This window comes from Myxocyprinus asiaticus, chromosome 4, assembly GCF_019703515.2.
Source record: "Myxocyprinus asiaticus isolate MX2 ecotype Aquarium Trade chromosome 4, UBuf_Myxa_2, whole genome shotgun sequence".
Taxonomy (NCBI): domain Eukaryota; kingdom Metazoa; phylum Chordata; class Actinopteri; order Cypriniformes; family Catostomidae; genus Myxocyprinus; species Myxocyprinus asiaticus.
The window spans coordinates 59808115-59819098 of record NC_059347.1 but is presented as its reverse complement, the minus strand read 5'-3'; the positions used below and the strand labels follow the sequence as shown (position 1 = coordinate 59819098).

General features: G+C 35.2%; 1 protein-coding gene across 1 annotated transcript; it reads right to left on the bottom strand.

Moving 5' to 3' along the window:
- Positions 1 to 1673: 1673 nt before the first annotated feature.
- zgc:153704 (Lipocalin-like) lies at positions 1674 to 5727 on the bottom strand. The gene is made up of 6 exons (XM_051696434.1): positions 5560 to 5727; positions 4181 to 4320; positions 3118 to 3197; positions 2908 to 3021; positions 2077 to 2178; positions 1674 to 1892 (listed from the first exon to the last, which is right to left on the bottom strand). The coding sequence occupies exons 1-6, from the start codon at positions 5653 to 5655 to the stop codon at positions 1879 to 1881; spliced, it is 546 nt and encodes a 181-aa protein (XP_051552394.1). The 5' UTR covers positions 5656 to 5727; the 3' UTR covers positions 1674 to 1878.
- Between the last annotated feature and the right edge of the window lie 5257 nt (positions 5728 to 10984).

Sequence of the window (10984 nt, the reverse complement as noted above, 5' to 3'; positions counted from 1 at the left end):
GAGGCGGGATCCGGTTGAACAGTCAACATAAACTTAAAACAACATAAAACATAAATACAGACACACATGCAGCACGGCCGTGTGCGTCTCTCTCTCTCCCGAACTGGCATCTCCGGCTCCCCTTTATCTCGCTCTCTCGCTGATCAGCTGATTCAGCGCAGGCCGTGCACCCTCACGGCACGGCCATGCCCTCCTCCTCGTCACAGCATCACTGCAGTGTGTTTATTGTGCTTATTTAGAGTCCCACAGACACTACATTAACCTCTACCCCTAAAACTAATCCTAACCTTACCTTAGAAAAAATAACTTTGGTTTTACTACAGTAACCATGGTTTGTTTCACCATGGTATTTTTTTGTAAATTTACAGTAACCACTAAATTAAATATTACCACCAGATACTGTACTAACACCATGGTTAATTGCATTAAAACTATGGGTTCTGCCAAAAAACAGTTTCTACAGTATTACTATAGTAATACAGTGATTCAGTCTACAAACAAGCGATGCTGAGCCATGGAAATGAGTGTGATCAATAGACCCCGCCTCCAGATCAAATTGCGGTCACTAGGACAACAGTACACATTCACACACTGTCTTTACACCCCACACCACTGCAGCAACATGTTTAGTTTGTAGTATATTTCTGTGGTTCCGCCTGTCTATTGGATTGCAAATAAGCTGCACTGTGTGGCAGATGGTATTTACACCGGGGTGCAAATAGACACTCAGAGTTTTTAAAGGGTGATCCTTCATTCACCCTCATGTTGTTCAGTCTCATATGATTTTATTTCTTCTGTGTAGCAGAAATGGAGATGATAGGCATAATGTAAACCTCAGTCACCATTCACTTTTATTGTATGGAAAAGTATGCAATGCAGTGAAAGTGAATGGTGACTGAGGCCACAGAAGAAATAATGTCAAATGGGTTTGGAAAAACGTGAGGGTGAGTAAATTATTTTTAATTTGGGGTGAATTATCCCTAAAAGTATGCAGAACTTTTCTCATGGTCTTTTCATAAAATACCAAAAACACTCAGTTCAGACCTGGGACCTATTCCTATTTACATTAATTTGGTAGATGCTTTTATCCAAAACAGCTTGATATGTATTCAATGTGTGCATTTTATCAGTCTTTCGAAAAGTTTGATCATTTATGTACTTGTATGTAATATCTAGACTACCAGTTAAAAGTTTGGACACACTTTACTGAATTAATGTTTTCATTATTATTATTATTATTATTATTATTATTTAATTGGATGAGTTGAGTAGTGTCCAGCATACATGGTAGTTTTTCAGTATTGTTTAAAAAGTTAGGATGCACCTCAAGAAGTGGACGAATGCCCTGTAATAATCTACTAGTTGCAATTGACTACTTTTAAAAAAGCTCAAATGTAAGAGTTTTATAAGCTTTTTTGGGTCACTACACAAATCCAAGTTGTGATGACTACACACTATTCTAAAATGTGAAAAATGCTGCAAAATAGTAATGAAGAATAAGTGGATGTGTCCAAACTATTTGACTGTTATTGTATGTACATAATACATAGTGTATAAAAACTGGTCTTTTTCCCCCACTGTGCACAGTACATTTTAGAGCAACGATTACATACATCATGTTCTACATTTCAGTTTTTAAATACTAAAAATCAGGACACAAAACGTCTCATAACTGAGTATCACAAAAGATTTTATTGGTCCAAACTCAGACAGAAATTAAAGAAAAAAACAGATAAGTTTAAGGTTAAAAAAAGCCTGGTTATTAAAGAATAAACACTGGGGGACGCTTTAAATGTTTCACTACAGTCAGTATTCTTTAGGGGCACTGGGAGACTTGCAGAAGGGTCAGGGGTCAGGTAGCATCTTCAAATTCACCATTCAAGGGCACTCATCTAGGTAGAAAAGATGATAGAATAATAACCACATCAACACATCAGATAGATTTATAATGCACGCACAGAAGCATAAGGCCCGAAACATATTCCACACAAGTACATAAACATTTCATGCTTTGTTGCGTTCGTACGCGTTGCATTTTCTATAGCACGTTTCTAGCCAAAATTGACAGCGTTTTACCATTTTTAGGAAGGATGGCGATGTTCTCCAGCAGGATGCCTTGCTCCAAAGAGAACTCTGTGAATTTGTCCAAGACATCTTGTCCCAGGTCTGGGGTTCGACCTGCACAAAACACAACACAAACATACTGAAACCTGAATTTACACTGTGGGCAAGGTTTTTGTTACGAAGTTCTAGCACACATACAAAAAGTACCATGATTTTCTAGACATTGTACTTTGGTATTATCATGGTATTCTTTGAAGTATTCTACCATGTAAATATGACAATGGTAAATGGGTCAATATTTGTGTCCAATTTGGTTTCATAACTTCCGACAATATCACAGATCCATGGGATCACCACTGTACTTTTCACTGCCAATGTGTTGGCTGGACTGGTAGCCATCACTTTCCCAAAACAATTCAAGTTATCAAAGTATAGTAAACATGGTTTGTACATTCTAAGTGTGACCTAGGGCTCTACAGTCAACATTAAACGGTGTTCACATCCCATTTTACTTTTGTAAAGTTATGTGTTTGAGTAAAACTGTATATTAAAAAAGGAAAAAATGTAGGATGGGACTTGATTTTATCCACTGGGATTATATTGATTAGACTGTCAAAAACAAAATTGTGTCTTATGACAGGTGAGATGTGGTTGGAGGGGAGGAAAAATAAGAAAGAAGTATTGGTGACGTCAGCCGAGACAGAAAGTTGTTTCAGTGGTGGAGCTTATTAGCTACATTTTAATGAAGTAAATAAATATAGTAAGAACGTCAATAAAAGGAAGTAGTCAGTATTAATATTATGTTGACTACAGATTAACTTTAAACTGTACAAGGGATATTACCGTAGAGTTTATTGAGTAGAGTTGTGGAGCCAGCCTTGGTCTTGATGGTGTGGATCAAAGCGTATTCATCATACTTCACGTCCACAACACGCATGTCATTTTCACTCTCCCAGCCTGTGAAACAAACACATCGTTTCTTATTTTAAACCAAAGTCTTGTCAAATTCAGAACTGTATGTTATGTCTGGATTTAAGAATGTATTGTCCTCACGCTCGCTGCGGAAGCTGAATTTCCCGGGAACATCAGTTCTTTGAGCCAGATGATTCATTCTCCAACATGTGCCATCAGGACTGGAAAGACACCATGGAAAAAGTAAGAAATATATATATATATTTTTGCATTTCCATTATGCAGAACTAAAGTTGCGATGCTACTAACTTAACATTTTTAGTAGCGTGAAAGCTATTCCAATAACAATGTCTCTAAAAAGGAGCTAGTTTTCCGTTGAGTAGCATGACCAAACGCTATCGCCATTTATTCTGCGCTAAAACTTGTACTGTTTGGGGTCTTTGTGTAACAACAATTTACCAATACACATTTTGTGTGTCACATCTCTTAACTAACTAACTTGCATAGTTATCACATTTATTTATTTTTTGCATTTTTGTGGTGGACTATATGGATTTAGACCTCAATGAGCTCAAATTGCACCATACATTGTTTTTAAAAAGAAAATAAGCACATTTTTTATTACCATCACTTCAGTAAAAAGCTATGTGTCATGCATAAGTGGCCTCAGTTTCCGTCTGCTGGAAAAAAAATTACAAAAACATGACAATCTCATAGCAATGACAAGTATAGCCTATAGGTGGCCTCATTGTTCCCCTTTTGGCCTCACTGTTCCTCTTTATTGTTGCTTGGTCTCTATAACTCAATGCTATTACTTAATATCCCTATTCATTTAAATGGTCGGTCACATCTGACCGTGAACAGTACAAGTGTTACTCACTTGTTTTAGAAAACCTCTTAAACTTAATGGAAACTTATAAGGATTGTTTTCTATGGTAAAAAGAGGAAAAGCCACAAAGTTTTATACCTCTATGAGAAAACACGTCTCTGATTAAATTATAAATCATTTTATCAGATAGTTATTTGTAAATAGATATTGTTACCAACTTTTTGTTACTTCCTTAAAAGAGTAGCTCGACTGTAGTTGAACTACTTTAATTATGAGTAGGTTAATTCAGTAAAAGTTTAGTTTGACAGTCTACAGTTTCAAAGTTGCTTCCCCAACACTGCGTTTTGAAAACATTCTATTCATAAATAATCTTACTTGAGGCTAGAGTATGCCATCTCCAGGTCACCTTCGTCATTTGGCATGAGCATGGCGACACCCATCTTCATGTTGTCCTTACGGGTGACAAACCACTCTGCATTGGTGGCAAAACCAATCAGGTACCATTTTCCAGCCACCTATGAGAAGGGCACATGCCATTTTAAACAACAGATGTAAAAACTCGATTTTTACAGTTTCTGAAGTAAATCTGAGTGGTGCTTGTTCATGCAAAACTTTTCGCCATGATGTAGAGGTGTTGTGGGTGGTTGCTATGCAGTTGCTAAGGTGTTCTGCTTGGTTTCTAGTGCACGGCTGTGTGATTGCTTCGTTGATCTAGATGGTTGCTCATTGGCCCAGGTCAAAAGAGTGCATCCCCAACTTGGGGACCCTAAGTCTCTGATATTTAGTACCTAGATATGGCTTGGGTCCCTCCTTCAGTGTAATTTTAAACAACATCTTTCTATTGTTTGAATAGCTGTTATACATGTAGTTTTAATGACCTATTAATTTTGAGACATTAAATCATTAATGTTTAAAAAATGTATTGGTTAAACTGCAGAACTATTTTTAATTACTAGTTTTAATTGTAACCTACCCACATACTGTAAATAAAATCACAGAAAAAATAGTTCAGGCTGCATACTTGATGTTTTGATACAATTGTTGCAATACAAAAATTGCAAAATAAAAGTGCTGCACAATTTTTACAAAAATAATAATTGTCGATTATTTCCTTTGAGATTGTAATTGTGATTAATTTCGATTCTAATTTACATTAAAATACTTATTTTGTGCATGGAAATTGCATGCTATATTCTCTATGCATGCTACATTTCCAGAACAAGCTGAGAACTGTGTTCTTGAATTACAATTGCTATTTTACACATAAGAAAATCAAAACAGTGCCTTAATGATTCAAAGTAGAATGAAAAACGTATATTTTTAATAAATTAAACATCAAAAACAATCAACCTCTGCAGAAAACACATTGTAAATAGAAAATGTTGATGCAACTGGAGTATACATAATAGCAATTTGTATATAGATAATTTGCATATAGTTAATTGTGGCAGCTGTAATTGTAATCTCAATCATTTGTTTAATTGTACAGCCCTATTGTGTATTCTTCAGGTGTATATTGTAATTCCACCATCAGTTGTTTCAAAAGAAAATACAATTTTAAGTGTAAAGTCAGCAGAAGTAATTATAAAGTTGTTAAACTCCACAGTTATATACCATTGTTTTTTTTTGTTTTTTTTTTTGCCTGTCCTTGTCTACTCCAGTTTTGCAGTTTCTATCTTTATTCTCAGTTTCTTTGATTTCAGCCTAAATTAATATCCAACTTCGATTTCTCCTCTTAATGTCTTGACTCTTACCCCCTTGACGTCAAAGTCGGCCTGTGGCATGACCTCTGAGCTAACAGCATGGGCACAGAGCATAACTCCCAGCAATCCCAGCATGGTGGTTACCATGGCTACTGCAGAACTCAGTCTAGACTGTGTGGGAACAGATCTCAAGTTCTGAATTCTGAGCTGAGTCCCACTGGAAGCTCTTATATAGTGCAGCCCCCCATTATATAAACACACGCCCCCTACACACACAGGCACACACAAATAATCACCCCATAATACACATCGACATTCACTACACACACACGTTTATCTAACGGAGGACGTACTGTAGATTTTTTGTTTTTATATAAAGCTAGTTACTATAGACAAATCCAAACTTTACAAGACTTTTTGCATATTTAGAATAATAATAAAAAAGCATTTGTTTATTAATATTTCTACCATTAAGCACAAGCTTGTCTCTAAAGTATAGCAAAGAAAAGACACACATGCACAAATCTCTGTCATACCTTAGGGTGTCATTCCCAGAACAACATGCACATCTAAAACTGAATGTCATGCAATCATTTCTCACTTTTTTAACTATTGCGTGCAATCTCTCTATCTCTCTCTCTCTCACACACACACACACACACACACACACATCCCCTAAAGCACCAACATGTTAAGACAGTATATAGTGATTTGATTCTGCAGCAAAAGAGAAGTCTGAGCTCACAGATATAAATGCTTCTATTAGGCATTCGTTAAAACAAAATGTTTTTGTGCGTAAATCACAGAATTCTTAGTTATTGGTATGTGCCCCTTTTGCTTTAATAACAGCATGCATTTGATTAATGACCTAGAAATAGTGCAGAATCATAACTTGTTCTGTTTTTGGTTTATTCCAAAAACCTTAAACTTTGCTATTTTTTTTTTTTTTTTTACCAGGTTTAAATGAAAAAATTATAAATAAAAATAATTTAATTAAAACTGAAAATATTTTTTCTTTTTTTAAATTTTGTTAAAGATTACTCGATTCAATTTGATGGAATTTTGTAATGAAATTGACATGTGTAAATCAAAAAAAAGAAAAAAAAAGAAAAGAAAAGTGTGTGTGTGTGTGTGTGTCTTAGTTCCTACAACTGATCACCATTTATCTTTTAAAAGAAAATTTTTTATTGTTCTGCGGTGTGACAAATGCATTTTTAAGAGTACAAATATTCCATGTATAATGTCTCTTAATATAGTTATAAAAATGGCATATATGCCATTTAAAATTTCAAAAACCTTCATATGTTTGTTTATGTGTCTTTAAATGCGTTCCATGTTGTGCCCTGCACAAAGAGCTTGAGGTTGGAAAAGAGCCATCAATAATTAGCAGAAAATATCACAGCAAAACACAGACAGGGTGATTAAAGACAAAAGGCTGCTTTATCTCTCTCCCTCAGTCTGGACCTTTCTGTGGACAACCTGAAACAGAGTCTAATGTCAGCATTTTACATTCAAAACACCATGTTTACAGTGACACACACTCACACACACACACACACACAGAGAGAAGTCACACATACAGTCAAATACACACTAATTTCCCTGAACTTGTTGTTTTTGCTCCTAGTTTGGATTTGTGCAGTAATTATGACGTTAATGGTGCAATTACTGAGCTTCCGTGAGGTTTAAATTAATGGCATTTTTATCCTTCAGCAGGACCGGGTTTATAGTCTGACCCCTTTAAAGATTCCAGAGGAATTTGCTTATGTGGCTTTACATCTGTTTCTTATTATATAGGTGAGATACGCCTATAAGATACGCCTATGAGAGATGTAAATGCCTTGCCCTGGGTATAAACAATCAATTATTCCAAGAAAATGCTTTTCTCAGAAATCCACCATAAGTGTGTGTTTCTGTCTACCTGTTTGTCTCTCTCTTATACTAACACACTGCCAGTCGTACACAATGCTGGTATTTATGAAAGTTTCTTGCAGGTGTTGTTAACTTGCCGAAACAGTCTTTAGAAACAGAAACAAAGCTGTGTCACTATTTAATCTGTTACGAGATTTAATAATTCCTTTTTTGAAGGCAACATATTAATGCAAGTCACTATTGTTTTACAAAGTAAAAACGTTTCTCTATTGGTAATGTGGATACCTGACTTCTGCACGATTCTAAAGAGATTTTCCTTTTTTTTTGCCTTAGATTTATAAGAGAAACTTACTCCTGTATGAACTATGTGGTTAAATTTTTTTAAAGATGTCACTCAGATATGATGTCAAAAAGATCATACCATTATGTTTAAATTGGGAAATGTCACAGCATCACATTTGTAAGCCTATTTTTAAGACTTATGAATTTTAATTTCATAAAAACGTTCATGAAATTCAAGTGAGTAATTCTCAAATATTATACATATGAATTAAGATTTTAAAATTAATAAAGAACTACAAGTTAATAAAATGTTTCATTTAAATTATAATAACTAAAAAATTTACCATTTCAGTTTATGTGATTCATAAATGTAAAAAAAAAAACCAAACAAATAAAATAAAATGTGCTTTAAATTGTTTGCAGGGGTTGAAAAGAAAGTGAGGGACAAACACACATTTAGCATTTTCTCAGAAAAAAGCATTAAGCATAAAAAAAAAAATAAAAACTGTAGACAGTAAAAGCATGATATTTCATTAAAATATACACTCAAAAATATTGAGCCTATTTTTTAAGATTTACACGCTTCAATTAAAACATTTCATAACTTAAAATATATATATATTTTTATTATTATTATTATTTTCTTCTTAAAGATTGCTCAATTTAATTTGATGGAATTTTGTTATGAAATTCAAATGCATAAATCTTAAAATTATTATTATTTTATTTTTTAGTGCAGGTAGAATTCTATATTGTTCTACATAACCCATTGAAATGTCATGGTACTCAATGGAGAAGTGCAAATTGGCCAAATGCAAAATGTAAAAATGTAATTCATGTTTTATTTTTACAGGTATTTTGCATTAATTACTAAACAGATTTAATTCTGTTATATAATGTGACAAATTTAAGGTTCAGAATCCTGTTATTAGTTGTAAGTGAAAGGGACACAATGGCAGTGTTTCCTGAGAATGATCTGTAACAAAAACTTCAGCTGATTTATTGTAAATCCAACACTAGAATGTTCATTTACACTTCTACTTTTACCCAAGTGAACTAGGATCTTTAGAAGTTAGCTGTTGCCTTTCCAGATTACCAAATGGAGGGTGAAACAAAAGTGTCAGTGGGAAGTTTACATGCAGTGGCCCCTGACTCCTGGCATGTATATATATCACAGTCCAGGCACAGAATAAAAGCCAAAGTGTCCAGTTCCCACAACCTCAGGAACCTGATGCTGCTCATCCTGTGTGACTGTGGCATTATACAAAGAGAATGAACGTTGATCAATGAATAGAGACTTGATATGTGCCCCAATATGTTTCAAAAATACATTAATTCCAGCAGATATCTTTTGTCAGTGCTGAGTGTTATTTCTTATAGAATTATATAATCTCACTTGCTGACAATAAAGATTCAGTAAATGCACAGCATTCTCTTCACGCTGCATGAAAAGGAGATCTTAGAATGATTACACCTACATCATCACTACACTACAAATATCACTGTGTGTGTGTGTGTGTGTGTTACACTAGTTGTAAGGCTACTCGTACATTTGCTGTCCTATTGATCCCTCTCCCATGTTTTTTTTTATTTATTTACTTTTATTTTATTTTAGACACAAATTTCAATTTTTTTAAAACACAGAATGTTGTTTTCCACTGTATAGGATATACTGTAGCATCGACTGTTGTGGTGAAATTATTACGAATAAAGGGTGTCACGTGATGCTATGCAAGTTTTGGTCGCTTAGAGGCGAGCTCCGCTTCACTTTGCTACAATTTTCCTTTTAATCAATATTAACCAGTGAGAACTGAAATAGTTTCGATTGCTAAACTGTGCTAAAAGGCACTTGCGTTCGAACACATCTGACGCCTCGCAGGATCAAGATGAGGTCCAGTTGATATTGATAGCAAACCTCATGACGTAAGATATTGCGAATATTTATGCAGCTTTAACGAAAATCTCGACCGACATGGAGGGCCTTGAAATACGTCGAGTGACCACATCTGTGGAGGTGAAACTTTCCACCCCGATTACAAGAATAGAGGATGTTGAAAAGCGAGACGAGTTTCTGGAGTCTGCCGGGAAAGAGCTACAGGCTAACCCAACAGCCACCAAGGCTGATATTGACCAGGTGTGGGAAAAAATAGAGGATATGGAAAATCGGAGCAGACGTAATAATATTCGTTTCGTTGGAATCCCAGAGTGAAAGGAAGGTCAAAATATGGTCAAGTTTTTGGAGGGGCTCATTCTGAATTTGATCGTCACAGCGGGCTGTCATCTCGGTCAGCTTCCCAAAATAGGTGACAGACCTCGACCCATCCTGGCAAGATTCTTGCGGTCGGTAGACAAAGACTTTGTTCTAGCGAGGAATAAAGGCAAGTTGTGCAGGGAGGACTGCAACATTATGGTTTTTCCGGACTTTACCAAAGCTACGCAAGCAAAACGGGACAGATTCAAAGAGTGTAAGAAATTTCTGCACACAGAGGATGTGAGCTTCACATTGCTTTACCCTGCCAAGCTGAGAATTGACACCAAGGATAGGTGCAAGACTTTTATATGCCCACGACAAACTATAGCCTTCATTAAATCAATGGTGTGAGTGGGTAACTTTGCCTGCACTTAATCAATACTGGGTTCAATGTGATTATTTACTGGGGCCTATTTTATTGAATATATTTATGTGCTATTGAATGGCATTACGTAAAAAAATAAAAATAAAATAAAAAATAAAAAAACCCTAAAACACCAGACTTGAGCAATCTGGTAGCAAGAGTGTTACGGAAAATCTCGTGAGCATGCATGGACCGTTGGATTTTCGGGGGATGGATGCCAGTTGGGACTGTTGTGCGTGGCATTGAAGTGCATTTTTTTTTTTCTGTTCTGTGTGTTGTTCAGGATTTTATGGTTACATCAATGTTGGAAAGCGGTCTATACAATTTTACCTTGGGTACACAATTTATCTTTGCATTTCAATATGTCACACTTTAATATACACTACCGGTCAAAAGTTTTGAAACACATTCTTTATTATTAATATTTGGAATAACATAAATGGAACTATGGGAATTGTGTTGTGACTAAACAAAATCCAAAATAAATGAAAACTCTGTTATATTTTAGCATCTTCAAAGTAGTCACCCTTTGCCTAGAATTTGCAGACATGTACTCTTGACATTTTCTCAACCAGCTTCTGGAGGTATCACCCTGGGATGCTTTTTAAACAGTATTGAAGCAGTTCCAATCTATGTTGGGCACTTATTGGCTGCTTTTCTTTATTATTTGGTCCAAGTCACCAATTTCAAAAACTTTTTTTTTAAAT